At 33.8% G+C, this 15,171-nt stretch overlaps 1 protein-coding gene and 1 long non-coding RNA gene across 4 annotated transcripts; both read left to right on the forward strand.

Moving 5' to 3' along the window:
- The first annotated feature begins 3,565 nt into the window (after positions 1–3,565).
- LOC107935586 (protein SET DOMAIN GROUP 40) lies at positions 3,566–8,433 on the forward strand. Of its 3 annotated transcripts, none has more exons than XM_016868213.2 (5): positions 3,566–4,336; positions 4,440–4,571; positions 4,689–4,829; positions 5,152–5,400; positions 7,683–8,433. In XM_016868213.2, the coding sequence occupies exons 1-5, from the start codon at positions 4,022–4,024 to the stop codon at positions 8,313–8,315; spliced, it is 1,470 nt and encodes a 489-aa protein (XP_016723702.2). In that variant the 5' UTR covers positions 3,566–4,021; the 3' UTR covers positions 8,316–8,433. The 3 variants fall into 3 exon arrangements, with proteins under 3 accessions (XP_016723702.2, XP_016723717.2, XP_016723708.2); XM_016868228.2 differs by having other exon boundaries at positions 3,794–4,336; positions 4,436–4,571; XM_016868219.2 differs by lacking the exon at positions 4,440–4,571 and having other exon boundaries at positions 3,794–4,336.
- Positions 8,434–9,952: 1,519 nt separating this feature from the next.
- LOC121210862 (uncharacterized) lies at positions 9,953–11,129 on the forward strand. The gene is made up of 2 exons (XR_005906128.1): positions 9,953–10,409; positions 10,480–11,129. It is a non-coding gene; the product is annotated as an uncharacterized lncRNA (long non-coding RNA).
- The last annotated feature ends 4,042 nt before the right edge of the window (positions 11,130–15,171 follow it).

Genomic DNA, 15,171 nt, shown 5'->3' on the forward strand with positions numbered 1-15,171 from the left:
TAGGCACCAACAGTTAAGGCTCTTACAACTAATATGCCTCTTACAATGACCAATGAAGCCTCAACCCAGCTACTAACCATTAAGCCTCCTACTCAAATAAGTCTCCTATAGCAACCAATAAAGAAAACCCAACATCATCTCAGCTAATAGTTAGATTGAGCAAAGTCCTAAATCTAACTCCAAGAAAGACAATCCTAAAACCAACCATCTAGAGATTGTAATTATATGAACAAATTATATGGTTGTCATAGATGTTTTAGTTGAATTGATTTTTGTTGTGCATCAAAATTGTTTTGGCCTCTATTTAGAAAGCTTTTTTGTGATTATGTTTTGTGAATTGTTTAAGAAGCATTTTAGGAAACATGTGATAATGTAACAACCAATGTCAGACAACTAGCTCTTCATGAATTCAACTTTTAAAGTAAGTGATGGTAATTTAATATTTAATTAACAAATCCATAGGGTTTTACTGTTAAAAACATAATATATGAAATGACCTTCTGATAAAAGAATATGTCCAACTAATTTCATGAATCTAATTAAAATTTTAAACTAACTTTGATAAGTTCCTAATCAAGTACAAGATAGAAATTTAAACCACACGATGCCCCGATTTCTACACATGTTACAAAATAAAGGATGTCATGCTCATACAAGGCTTTTGAGGTTCTGGCTTAGTTCCTTAATTCCTCACAAACAACAGTTTGGAATCACCTGAAATGAGGAAAAGAAACATGGTAAGTTTAAGAGGAACTTAGTGCGTTCTAAAATAAGTTACTTCAATTTTTAGGATTCGCCACAGATCTTTCTTAGCTAAAACTTGTGAGACCATGTTCCACAACTTATTTTTGAGTATGAAGCACATAGTGGCACAGTACATTATGCATTAGAATTTCCCCTGGTGCAAGATCGTGAAGCATATAGTTTCTTCATACAGACTTGTTGCGTAAAATCTTAATATAAATCCACCAAACGGAGAGAGAGTCATTTCAAATTAACTTGGTAGACAATCTTGCGGATTCATACACACGAACTCATAAAAGAATATTTGTGAATACAACGGCTCATTCATACAAATTCAGAGAAGAAAATTCTCAAATATGGCAAACTCAAACATGTGTACTTGTATAGAAAAATTCATGAATATAGTAGTCTATTCATGCGAATTCATAGAAGAAACTTCATAGATAAAGCAGATTTAAACATGTGGATTCATAGAAAAACTTCACAATCATAGCGGATTCGTACAAGCGGATTTTGTCAAGAACTTCGTATGGAAAAATCTTACATATAACTTTAACATAAAACTTATTGATTAAATCCGGTAGACTTTCATTTCTTTCATAACTTTCATATGTCATGGCCATGGACTTGCTTACACATTTGAGGCTTAAAGCCTTAGACTCCGCAAAGTCTTATACGTACATAGAACCCACATTGGGTTATCATATTCATTTGCACATATATCTCCGTACAATTCAATCGAACCTCCACAAAGCCAGATAACATATGGCACAGAGTGCACAACATGATATTTCTTCATCTTTCATCCATCAAAACAACCCTCCATACTCTGCTTTCCATTCATAATTAAGACAAGTATATAACAAGCATTCAATTAATCATTTTATTGATGACACAACATATCATACCAAACATAACATCTAGCGGACTATGGCAATGATAACTTCATCAATAATTATTTTTCCCAGTGAAAGTTTATCAAACAATGAAGTGGAAAGTTTAATCAAACATGCAACTGTATAACAATACTTTATTTAAACCATCCACGATAATTCAAATCATCATCAGAAGAACATGAAGTCAACCACAACATGATAACATAGTACTGATATATATAAAACAACCATAGAGAGTTTGAGTTTTGAAACTCGCCAACAAAGTACATGGGTTAACATAGCTTACACCCACTTAGTCTTCCCTTTATCATTTGGACCTTCTCTTTCTTGGTTGTTTAAATATAACAATCATATAAAGATCAAAATAAAGATATACATATGTAAGAAACCTTAATCCATATGTATGCAGAAAAGTTATATATGATATTTACGACTTAAACATCACATTTCAAAACAAATTATACTGAAATCCCCTAACTTTCCTTCCTTTTTCTTAAATCGAAAGGTACATAAGAGTTAGAAAGATTTCCATATTACTAAGTTCATGCAACTCATTTATTAGTTTTCCTATCTCACAGAATGAACCAGACAAGAAGAATATAGAAAAAAGAGAAAAAAATTTAATATCGAAATGAATACTCCTTCCTATATATAATCTTTCCACCACCGCTTCACTTAATCTAAAACCAATCAGTATTATTATTACCATTAAACATAATGTTTCCTACTAACAAAAGCCCTTAGTTATAATATGACGAAACTAAATTTAATATCTAACTATTTACTCAAACAGCCCACAAGGTTCATATAATTACATTACAACCCGCTTAAACAGAAAATTTTCTAATTAAATACTCAGAATTTCCATATATCGAACCTTTAATATTTTCGGATGTGACAAATAAGATGGAAACTTATTTGCGATTATGTTTTGTGAACTATTTTCGTCTCAATTTAGGAAGTTGCATAGAAATTTTTTGTGTTTGCATCAACTTATAACATTCTATGTAATATGGAGCAAGTTAATGAGCATATTTCTTAATGCTTCATTTTCATGTACTACTTGATTGTCACATTTGCACAAACTAGGGAATGGAACATAAAACCTTATGTTCATTTAAAGTTTTGTTTGACACTTGTGTAATATTAAATTTATGATCATTCAATTTTTGGAACTTTGTAAGAAATTTGAACATTTCAATAGAATTCAAAACATGACTACCAAATATCAAAAGTTCTCAGCTAATTTATTACAATTCATAAAATCCTCCAATCATAACATTCCATGTAATTTCATTACAAATCATGACAATCAAAAAGATAGATTAGAACATCCAAATAAATTGACACTAACCTTAAGAATTAAAGTACAAATTTTATTACAAAGAAAATAATCCATAACATAAAGAAAGGCACCTTATAAAACAATAATTATTTCCTAATCTTTGGCACAATAAGTTTATATGCTCTTAACTTGTCTTTTGTCAACCTTCTTCAACAAATTTTGGAGTTCATCCACATTTAAATTCTTCTTCAGCTTAATGTTTTTAATATGAATTTAATAATTTCATTCAATATTATTTGAAGTTTAACTCGCAAATTATCAATTACAATATTTCGATGCTCTCTATCCTCTTCTAGCCATTAAAAAATTCACAACAATTCCCCTACATAAAATAAAAATCAAACACGAAAAACTATTTTACAATACTATCATATCAACCCAACTAACATTTCTTCTAAAATTCATGTCAAGTTTAACAATTTCAAACAAATTAACAATTATAATGATTCTGAGATTTGCAATAAAATTATAAATAAAATATTCAACTCAATTAGAAACTCGTATTGTCAATTTAAAAATCAAATAAACACTAAAGACCTCTTTCTACTTTGAACAACCAAAAATTTTCTTTCTTTTCCTTAAGGCATTTTGAAGCTACAAATTGGTGCCCTCAATTGATAGTAACAATAAACATTGCTTAAACCAATATGAGATTTTGAGCTACTAAATGTCGATATTCGTGTTTTGTTGTAGGAAAGTGCAGATTTTAGTATCAACCCTAGGTTGAGAAGGGGAAATTTGTAATAGAAGTTCGAGGAAGAAAGGCTTTTTTTTTTAAAAGCAAGAAGAAAGGTAATTACATTTTTTAGTCAAATTAAGTAAAAATTAAAATTTAATTACATGACAAATCTTTATTAGTTTTTTTTTGGGGGGGGGGCGCGGGGGCGCGGAATTAACCCAAAGAGAGGGTGTAGTTCAATTAAGCCGTTCCTTTACATTATTTTCGTTGGTGCAAGGCCTGAATCGATCTCAGACGGAGGCCAAATCTAGCGTTTAGACAAGTGTAGGACCGGGCAAGTTAAATCAAATCCAATACATGGTTGGGAATGGTAAGATGAATCCCTCATCGGAGGCAGAGGAAAGAGGTATGAAAAGCTTGCTAAAATGGGCGGCAAAGTATGGGATTGAGGTTTCAGAGTCATGTTCCAGCCTGGGGTTGGGCCATTGTCTGGGAGTCTCTTGGTTCCCCGGCGCCGGAGGAAGAGGTGTGGCTGCTCTCCGACCGATTAGCAAAGGAGAGTTGCTTCTTAAAGTTCCAAAATCTGCCTTAATCACAACTGACTCTCTTCTTTCAAGAGATGAAACTTTGTCTCTTGCACTCAAAGCCCATCCTTCTCACTCTTCTACCCAGGTTTGCTTTTGTGTTTCAGTATTTGATATATGTTTTAATCTGCGTTTCAACCAAACACAACGACTGGACTAAAGCAATTTTCCTATTTTCATTTGCAAGGCAGGTATTCACTGTTTGTTTGTTATATGAAATCAATAAAGGAAAGTCTTCACCATGGCACCCTTATTTTCTGCACTTGCCTCGTAGTTATTCCATACTCGCCGCTTTCGGTGAACTTGAAACGCAAGCCTTGCAAGTTCTGTCTCTTATTTTACCTCTTTTGCTTTTGCTTTTGGTTTCTCACATTTGCTTCACTTGTATTTCTTTTTTTCTTTTTTTTTCTTTCTAACCTTGCTATTTATCTCGTTCTTAGGTGGATTATGCCATCTGGGCTGCTCAGAAAGCTGTCGCAAAAGCTAAATACGAGTGGGAACAAGCCTTCACTCTCATGAAGGAACTTAAGCTTAAGCCTCCACTTCTCACTTTCAGGGCTTGGATTTGGGCTACTGGGACTGTAAGTTCACAGTGTTTATGCTTCTCTGGGTTTTTCTTTTTCGGTTTTTATTTGTGTTGGACAACTTCAACTTAGACTGCTATACACATTTCACACGCATGCGTATGGATAAATGTCTGGATATACAAGCATACATGGGTTCCTAATTTATCTTCTCGTGTCTATACATAACATATTCCTACATATAATACATGCAATTTGTGTTGTCTCATGCTATCTACTTTTTACAATCTCAAATTTCTCCCAGATTTGTTTCTCTTTGGCTTTTTTTCTTTCTCATGTCTTTATGTACTTGAATCATAAACAATTGTTCATGTTGAAGATCTCCTCTAGGACATTACATATACCTTGGGATGAAGCTGGCTGCTTATGTCCTGTGGGAGACTTGTTTAATTATGCTGCACCTACTGAAGATCCAGACAGCTTTGAAAATGTAGAGAATTGGCAAAATGAACATGCAAAAGATGATTTAGATATTCATCACTCGCAGAGATTAACTGATGGTGGATACGAGGAAGATGTTGCTGCATATTGCTTCTATGCTAAAAAAAACTATAATGTGGGGGAGCAGGTACCAGAAATTCTTTCATTTTGCTCATAGCAATTAAAATATATCTTGTTCAATAAATTGCTTTATGTTTTACATATCGTTACTTTTTTTTCCTTGCATGAAATTCTGAGCTCCTTTTTATAGTTTATTTTTAGTAAATCAATGTCCCAATGCCTTACAAAATGTGACAGGTAGAATGAGCATACACTGATATGAGAAATTTACTTTGTTTTGTCTGCAAATCATATGCTGCTTGCTAAAATTGTCACTAGCGTGTCCCAATTGTCAAAAAAGCTTTTATCTGCAGTCCTCAATCCTTAGCTTCCCTAGTAGGCTGCAATTCACACTTATAATAATTTGCCATAAAGCACTTTCTTATTTGTTCGAGGATGGTGGGAAAACTCTTTGACGTTTCTCAATAGATTATATCTTTTACACTTGCTGTAGCCAAAGCTAATCATCTCCACTTTCTGTGCCGCTCTTATTACTGCAAAATGTGGTTGTCTGTTGAATATAATCATTTGTAGAATTTAAAATTAAACCATGCCTTCTGTTTGAATCTCACACCAAGTACGATGTCAGTCTTTGAAAATTGTCAAAGACTTTAAATAGCTTAATTTGTTTAATTACTTGTCTAATAAGCTGCAAATGCAAGTCATTCACCATGGGTAATCTTCTTATTCTTTGTATTAGTCCTCTGCTTCAATGATTTACCAAGTCTAACTTAAATCGTTTAGGGATGTAAACTCGAGGTCTGTTTTTGAAGATCCGTATTCTTTTTTCTTGTATTAGGCTTCATGTTAAGTCTCTATTGCACCGTAAGTTTTGCGTTGATGTAATATATTTTTTACATGATAACCTTATTTTATATGCATAAAGGAAAAAGCTCCACAAAAGGGCCCCTGACTTATTAGTGAGAATCCAAAACCCTGAGGAGAAAGTACAAGCCTTGGTATCTGTAAACAAACTAGATTTCTTTTCCTTTTTTTTCTTCAGTTTCATTGATGGCAAAAGACCCTTAGACCTTTACTCTTAATCCACAAGTCATCCTAATTTAGTTGTCTAAGAAAATTGGTAATGGTAGTTTTTCTTAGGAATCAAGTACACTCTCCTATTTTATTCCAGTTCTGTTAAGTATGGTGTTTGTGTATTAATATTGGGTCCTGCAGTTGTTGTCACTTGATTTTTGGTCTGCTTCTTAACTAAGTATTTATAGAATGTTTTTGCTTTTGTCTTACACTACCAGAACAAAATGTTCAGAATCAGGAATCAAATCAGTGTTACTGGTCTATTTATTATGTCAATTTATCAGTTATTTGATGATTGTATCCTTTGTCAAACGGATGGCTGTTGAATTTAATCTGCTTAAATTTTGAATATACTTTATCCACTAGACAGCTATTATACTTCTAGATTGATTAGGAGGTGATTTACACTCTGATGTCCTCAGGATTAAGCATGTCCTCAAACCAAGCTATTGCAGAGATTTTACGTGGGTTTGATTTTCAGAGTTTTGAGGCTTCCTTAAAATTATCTTTTTGATGGTTTGTGGTAACAGTAGTTTAACCTTCATATAGGACACCTTCGTTTGAATTGATTTTCATTTTAAAATGTACTGACATTTAAGCAAATAAAATTTTGTTTCTTAATATATGCCTTTTCTATTAGCAATGCTTGTGATTTGACAAAAGACTAAGGTTTTGCAGTAAAGAATGCTAGTATTTAGAAGTCTTAATAATTATTTAAAAATGAGTATATAACAATGTCTTCAGTGCCCTGTTTTGGGGAAAATAAACTAGTTTTGCCATCCTACTCTCTCTTTGGGTAAAGCTTCAACAATTCTTTCTGTCACCTAACTAGCTTCCATTAATGGCATAACTTATTGGATTGGTTGGGATTTTGCCATCCTTGTCTAGGCAGAATTTGTTGGTTTTCTGGGTTTTGCCATGCCTCTTAGGTGCCCAGTTTAGCATTCAATCCAATTGAAGCTTTAAGCTTGCTGAGCTCCTCGGTTGTGGTGACCTGCGCTTACGGCACTTGCAATAGTGCAGTATCTTGCTTCAACAATGAAATACTTTCAAGTGAAACGTTTCATATTGTTTGTTATGGTGCATCCCTTAAGCTGTAACATACTGACATGAGAATATAAGGTTGCTAGATGTCAAAACTAATTGTTTTTTTAACTAAAATAATAAAATATAATCTAATAAAAGCCAGAATTTCGTTATCATCTTGATTATGTGTACCCTTTGAACAGTGCTTGAAGTTTTTATAGGTTGATATGCTAATTATCTTTTATGTAGGTTCTCTTGAGTTATGGAACTTACACAAATTTAGAGCTTCTTGAATACTATGGGTTTCTTTTAGAGGATAATCCAAATGAGAAGGTGTTCATTCCACTAGACCTTGACATGTATAGCTTAAGTTGTTGGCCGAAAGAGTCGCTATATATCCATCAAAATGGGAGGCCGTCTTTTGCTTTGATGTGTGCTTTGCGCTTGTGGGCAACTCCACTGCAACAGCGGAAATCTATTGGACACCTAGCTTATTCGGGATGTCCGATCTCAAAAGGCAATGAAATATATGTGATGAAATGGATAGGTAAGAAATGTGATGCTTTATTGAAGGAAATACCGACATCTGTCGAAGAAGACAAGTCGTTGGTTCATTTGATGGACAAAATGGAGGAGTATGAGAACCTGGGGGAGTGGGTAAAGAAAGCGAGTGCAGTATTTGGAGGCGAGTTTGGCGATAATAATATATTGAAAGCAGCATATGGTGTGGAAGGAGATGATGAGTTAACTTCATTGGTGAGGACTAAAATGTTGATAGATAGGTGGAAATTAGCAGTCCAATGGAGGCTTATGTATAAAACAGTTGTTGCTCGTTGCATTTCCTACTGTACTGACATAGTCAATTCTTTATCTACTCAATGATTTAGTTGTGCATAACAGTTAGTAACACATAGTGAGCTTAGATTTGATCTTACTAATATGATAAATTTACTGTAAAGGATAGTTTTCGCTGAACTGAAAGAAGTTTACAAACCTCAAACACAGTTTCCATTTTCTCTCGTTCCTTCTCCTTACTATTTGATTTTCTTGGTTTCCAACCATCATTTTATATCAATTTCTTTCGCATTGAAGAATCTTGATAAAGTACTAGAGCCTACTTGTCTCACAACTGAGGAGTTTTTGAAGGGATTACAAGCTTGACAGATTTTCTAGTGAAGTTCCTTGGTCACTATGGAGGATTCTAAGAATAAGATTCATTTCTTGTTTCTAAGGTTTGAAAGAACTTTACTAACAAGAAAGTGAACATTCAACTAGATGAAAGTAACTTTCCATTGTGGAAGCATCAGGTTCTACCTTACAATTCGAAGCTATGGAGTTGAAGCATATTCCGAAGGTATGCAGTCTGTCGTCTATACCTACCTAATTTGTTGTAAATGAGCAAGGTCAAAGGGTTAAATTTTTTGAAAGAATTTTGTTAAATGAGCAAGGTGACAGAGTTAAAATTTTTTAAAGAATTTTGTATGATCAACAAGATAGTGCTCTAGCTTTTTGGCTATCATCTGTTTATACAGTCTTTTTTAATAATCTTAAAGAAATTAAACTATCATGATTAAATAAGTTAATTTTGACTTTTAACTCAATTATTTAATTTATTTATTTAATTAAATAATAATCTAAAGAAATTAAATTAATTCTAAATTATCTCGTCTCTCGAGACATTGTATTTACGATATATAGTAATTCATATAATCTATTTCTCATTTATTATTTTGTACATTCATTTAAAAATTTTGCAATCCACTAAAACTACCATGAATGAATGGTTCATTATATCATTATGAAAGCCACTTTAATTAAGCCTTTGTCAATGACTTTGTCATATGTGTTACCCTTATAAGATATTTGTGCTCTCTTTGGTTAAATCCATTAACCTAATTCGATCTATTTTTATCTTATGATCATCATTGCATCTTGCAAAATAAAAATTATCATTACTTGTAATAGTGATGATAAAATGTCCTAGGCAAATGATTCATGGTCATATTCCATTTTCATAACCCTTGTAATGTCAATGAAAAGCTACCTTTTTACTCTTTTTATTGAGCTATGATTTAATTATTGTGAGTGAAGCCATGTATACATCATGTACTAAATTTATCAACTTTAGATTTCCTACTTCAAACAATTTACTCAATTTAACCTAACGAATTAAGAGAAATTTAGATTTTCTATTACTCCTCTCGCCACAAGTGTTCCCCAAAGAGATAAACAACGGGTCATGAAATATGCTCTATTTCTATGGACAATGATCAAACCCTTAACCTCATGGTTAAAGGATGAGGTGAGCAATCACTACGACACACCTCATGATTAATTTAAATACCTTCTAATATTATGACTTATGTATTACAATTCGATCATGCAATATAATTTAATATTGGTTAAACCTTAGGTAATTAATTAGTAAGAAAATATTTGCTTATTCTTTTTGCTTTACATGCAAAAATTATTGAGGAAAAAATTCAAAAAATATTAAATAAACATGTGGTCATTTTTATTTATTCAATTAGTTCAAAAAAATTACGATTATGACAAAATCACTACACTGAAAGCACAAATCTTAACACATTTATGACTCCCTTAATCGGCTACTTACCATTGAGCCCTCTTTTCCTCCATCACTAAGAGACCCAGGGGGGCCATCGCCCTCCCAAATATAAAAATAGACCTCTCCAAAATTTTTATAGTATTAAAAAAATTGTTTTTGATAAAAATAAAGAGATATTATTATTGGATAAGTCAAATTTAAGGAATAAAAATTGAAATATGAAAAGAGACATTCTCACTGTTGGCACTCAAAATACTTTCCTCATCTCTTCTTCTTGTAGCTGTCCCCACTTGCAAGTTGTGGAGATTACGTTCCCACCTTGGCCCTCCCAATGTTAACATCGTGGCTCTGCCGCTACTCTTTTCTCTTGACTCACGCAAGGCACCAGTCTGCCTAAAGTCTCTATGGTATGGGGTCTATAATAATATTGCTTTAGTTGACCTCTACACAACCAACTCAACTGCATTTTTGTTGTAGACGTAGTCTTCCATTTGTGGCCAGAAGCACTATGAAATTGGCATCTATGAGCTAAGACTCTCGTGTACTAGCGAGGTCTCATGGGAGGTAGGGGCTCTAAGATTGTTTGATTTTCAATATGGCTAAGGATATAAGCATATGAAGCAGCAGCAAGAGTCTAAGTCTCAAATCTGTTGTAAGGTGCTCTCTCCACTTGTCCTTTATGTTGTTGGCGTTGACTATTATCTCTACCAGTCATTTGATGCAGGGGGAATTGTTAGAAGCGGAGAAACGTTACCCCCCCCCACCCCCCCCCAAAGTTTATGTTAGAGTGAAGGTTTCTCCTTTGATGTTCATGTAGAGAGGGCAACCCTTGCGCGGGCTATTAAATCTATAGGGGGAGGAGGGTTGGAAAAAGCTCTAGATGGCTATACATTTACCCCTTGAAGCCTTTTTTTTTCTACATAATGGTGGACCTTTTTGTAAAGGGTGAAAAGTCTGTCTGGTTGATCATTTATCAATGTATACTTGAGGTGTTCATGATCTACACCTACAATGAACGCCTAAATGGCCCATTCATCTGCTAGACCTTTAACCCTCATTGTTGTTGCGCTAAATCTACGAATAAATCCCTTAGATGTTTACCATCTTTGTGCTTGATGAAAAGTAGATATGTTGGGCCTTGTTTTAATGTCTTGTTTGTGAATAATCTGGCCATAAACAGGTTCTCCAACTCATGAACGGTATGAATTGGTCCCTTCGGTAAGGACAAATACCATGCCCTTATGTAATCCCTTAAAAGTCATAGAAAAGGCTCGGCATTTTAAGGTCAGCTGTTGGGCCTCTCTGTCGGTGAGAAAATGATTGAATGGTTTCTTCCTATTAACCCTCTTACTAAGGGGCTCGGGTTGGAGGTTTTGGTTGGTTTGTAAATCTTAAATTTTTTTGTTAATAGTATCAATCTCCTGTTGTTATCAGTAAAGCCATTAAAGTAAGGTGGGTTGTTTTTCTAAAACCTTCATTCTTTTTCTTGCATTTCACAACTTGTGTTGGGATTTTGCAAGGTTTGTTTTCTTAGGGTAGAGTAAGGGTAGTTTTGATGAGGTGGTGGATAGTTAGTATCTCGGTGGTGGGTGTTGGGCATAGCGCGCGTAGTATGGGTAGCTGGGTCATAAGGATTATATGAACATAATAAGTATGGTCTTGTGATTGCCGAGGGAAAGCATGTTGAGAAAAAAAAGGCTTTTTTACTAAATTGACTCAAAAAAATTTTATATTTATAAAAATGATTTAGGTTCAAAAACAATCACTAAAATTACCTGAAATAAATAGTAGAATAGGGTTTTAGCTTGTCAATGACCGGCACCAATTCGTATTTTGGACCTCTGATTGTCTGATAATTGTGTCAGGCTTTAAAAATTGTTTTTTTTTTGCTGTCAATGGCCGACATCAGGGTATTTTTTGGCTATTTTACTAAATTGACCCAAAAAATTTTGATATTTACAAAAATTACCCAGGTTCAAAAACAATCACCAGAATGACCTGAAATGAACAGTAGAATGGGGTTTTGGCCTGTAAGTGGCCAGCACCAACTCGTATTTTGGACCCATGATTGCCTGATAACTGTGTCAGGCTTTAAAAAATTGATTTTTTTGGTTCTGGCCTGTCAATGGCCAGCACCAAGATATTTTTTTGTTAAAATCATATCATACTGGTATACAAAAATACCAGTATTTAAAAAAAATTGGTTCTGCCCTGTCAATGGCCGGCACCAGAATACGTGTTTTTAAAAAAAAAATTGGTACTGGCCTGTCAATGGCCGGCACCAAAGTACAAGTTTTAAAAAAAATTGGTTCTGGCCTATCAATTGCTGGAACCAGAGTACGAGTTTTTAAAAAAAAATTGTGCTGGCCTATCAATGGCCGGCACCAAGTAAAAAAAAATCAATTTTTTTGGTGCCGGCATGCACTAGAGTACCAGTATTTTAACAAAAAATTAGAGCTGGCTTATCAATTGTCAGCACCAGACTGTGCTTAGTTGATTCTCAAGTCATTCTTAGGCCTATGCTTAGGTGATGCAGGCAAGCCTGCAGATTAATCTTGTCAAAATTTTCTTTTTTCATTTTTTTCATTTTCATTTCATTTTAATTTTATTTCATTCCAATTTCATTTCATTTTAATTTCATTTCCATTCCTATTTCCATTTCATTTCATTTAAATTATACTTTTTTCAATTAAATTTATTTTTTTCTCAATTCATTTATATTATTTTTAATTTTAATTTTAATTTTAATTTTTTTCCTCATTTCATTTAAATTTTCTATTTTTCAATGCAAATTTAATTTTTTTTAAATACTGATGCCGGCCATTGACAGACTAGCACCAAAAAAAAATTTAAAACTCATACTCTTTTGCCGGCCATTGACAGGCCAATACCAAAAAATTTGATTTTTTTTTTTGCACTTGGTGCCGGCCATTGACAGGCCAACACCAAAAAAATTTGATTTTTTTCGTACTTGGTGCCGGCCATTAACAGGCGAGAACCAAATTTTTTTTAAACTACTGGTATTTCTGTATAGCAGTATGATACGATTTTAAAAAAAATACCCTGATACCGGCCATTGACAGGCCAAAACCGAAAAAAATAATTTTTTAAAGCCGACACAATTATTAGACAATAATGGATCCAAAATACGAGTTAGTGCCGGCCATTGACACGCCAAAACCCCCATTCTACTGTTTATTTCAGGTCATTTTAGTAATTGTTTTTGAACTTGTGTCATTTTTGTAAATATAAAAAAATGGTCAATTTAGTAAAAAAACTTTTTTTAAATCGTATCATACTGGTATAAAAAAATATTAATATTTTAAAAAAATTGTGCTGGCCTGTTAATGGTCAGTACCAAGTACAAAAAAAATCAATTTTTTTTGTGCTAGCCTGTCAATTACCGACACCAAAGTACCAATATTTAAATTTTTTTTTAGAGCTGGCTTGTCAATGGCCAGCATCAGACTGTGTGACAGCCCTAAAGTGACCCTAGTCGGAAAGCGGTTTTGGGACCGCTAAACCGAGTCACCAAATTATTTGAATATAATGATTATTGTCTAAAATATGTGAATATGAATGTGTGAAAGTTTTAAGCTTCGATTTAGTCAATTGCAAGTGAATTTAGCTAATAGGACTTATGTGTGACACTTTTAAAATGTGATAGGTCGATCTATAAGGATCTATTAGTGCATGAAATCAAAAGGGTGGACTTGCATGTCAATTTCCCCCTTAAGAAGTAGTGGCCGGCCATGACATTAAGGATAGACAAAATGTTATGGGCAAAACATGTCATAAACATGTTATGTTAGTGATTTATGTTAGGAAAAATAAAATAATGAGTATGGGCAATAAAATAATAATGGGAAGGTAAATGATGACAAAAGAAAAATGTGTGTGGTTGCCCCCCCATTGCCGTGAATTGAAAAAAAAAAGAAGTTCTCATGTTGTTCTTGGCCAAATGGGAGAAAGAGAAGAAGGGGGAAGAGCTTTGAGAAAATCGGCTATGGTGGGTTGCTAGACTAAGGTATGTTTGATGTTGTCCATGAGATTCATGCATGTTTTTAGTTGTTAGTTTGAGTTCTACCTAGCCCATGGTTTAAATCTTTGCTATGAGATGGAGATGATATTCGGCCATGGGTGTTGCCTTCTTGGTTGATGTTTGATGTTGTGGTGATGAGGCATGAAGATGAGTCAAGTTTCGGCTAAGGTGGATTTGTGTTGATGTCATTTGCATGCTAAGTGTGAAGCTTTGTAATGATACATGTGATGGTGATTGATGACTCTTGGATTTTCTTTTTGGCATTTTTGAGTTAGACATTAAGTTCTTGTGTAACCCATGACCAAAATTGAATGGTATGGTGTCTTGATGCATTCGGCCATGGTAGAAAGTAGATGTGAAATGGCAGTAAGGTGAAGTGCAAAATGTTAGTATTTGATTACTAGTGTATATATGCGTATTAGCCGAGTTTTGAACTTGAAACAAAATGATATGTAGTCAATACAAGTAACCATACTTGTAGGAAGTATTAAGCATATAATCGGCCTCAACATAGACATGCATATTCGGCCACATGAAGAAGATTGGTGTTGCATGTATTCGGTTAGAGGCAAGCATATTGATGCTTTTATCTTGGCTTAGATAATCGGCTCAAGGAGAATTTGTTAAGTGCTTAGTTAATTGATATTAGGTCAATGATGTGTGTATTCGGTCATAAAAGTGCACATGAGGAAATGTTAGATTAATTGTATTAAATTGCTCAATGTGATTAAAAATGCGTATGACCATTTTGTATTTGAGCTAAAGGTGGCCATATGACCTATCAAACTCCTTGTCATATTCGGCCATAAGCTAGCATAATGAGACTTTAATAAGTTAAATTTGTTTGAATTAGCTCAAGAGCTTAGAGGACCACAGTTGGATAAGGGAAGGGAAAAAGTGATCGAATAGCCGCCGAAATCATTCGACCACATCCGAGGTAAGTTTTAAGTGATTAAACGTTGAGTAAATTCAATCATAATAGGACATAATGAGTTGATTTAATAAGATATGATGTGGCCATGATATGTCTTAAACTCAAATGGTAAGTTCATAAGTGTTTGGACTTGGAAATTTAAGAGCAAATTGTAATAATTTGCTTGGACAGCAGCAGTAATGTGATTTTAGAA

This window comes from Gossypium hirsutum, chromosome A12 (assembly GCF_007990345.1).
Source record: "Gossypium hirsutum isolate 1008001.06 chromosome A12, Gossypium_hirsutum_v2.1, whole genome shotgun sequence".
Lineage (NCBI taxonomy): Eukaryota > Viridiplantae > Streptophyta > Magnoliopsida > Malvales > Malvaceae > Gossypium > Gossypium hirsutum.

Excerpts from the sequence above, each read along its gene's own strand:
- LOC107935586 (XM_016868213.2), top strand. The coding sequence starts at position 4,022 with ATGGTTGGGAATGGTAAGATGAATCCCTCATCGGAGGCAGAGGAAAGA. Across the intron at positions 4,337-4,439 it reads CTTCTCACTCTTCTACCCAG|GTATTCACTGTTTGTTTGTT; the intron begins GTTTGCTTTTGT and ends TTTGCAAGGCAG. Across the intron at positions 5,401-7,682 it reads ACTATAATGTGGGGGAGCAG|GTTCTCTTGAGTTATGGAAC; the intron begins GTACCAGAAATT and ends TCTTTTATGTAG.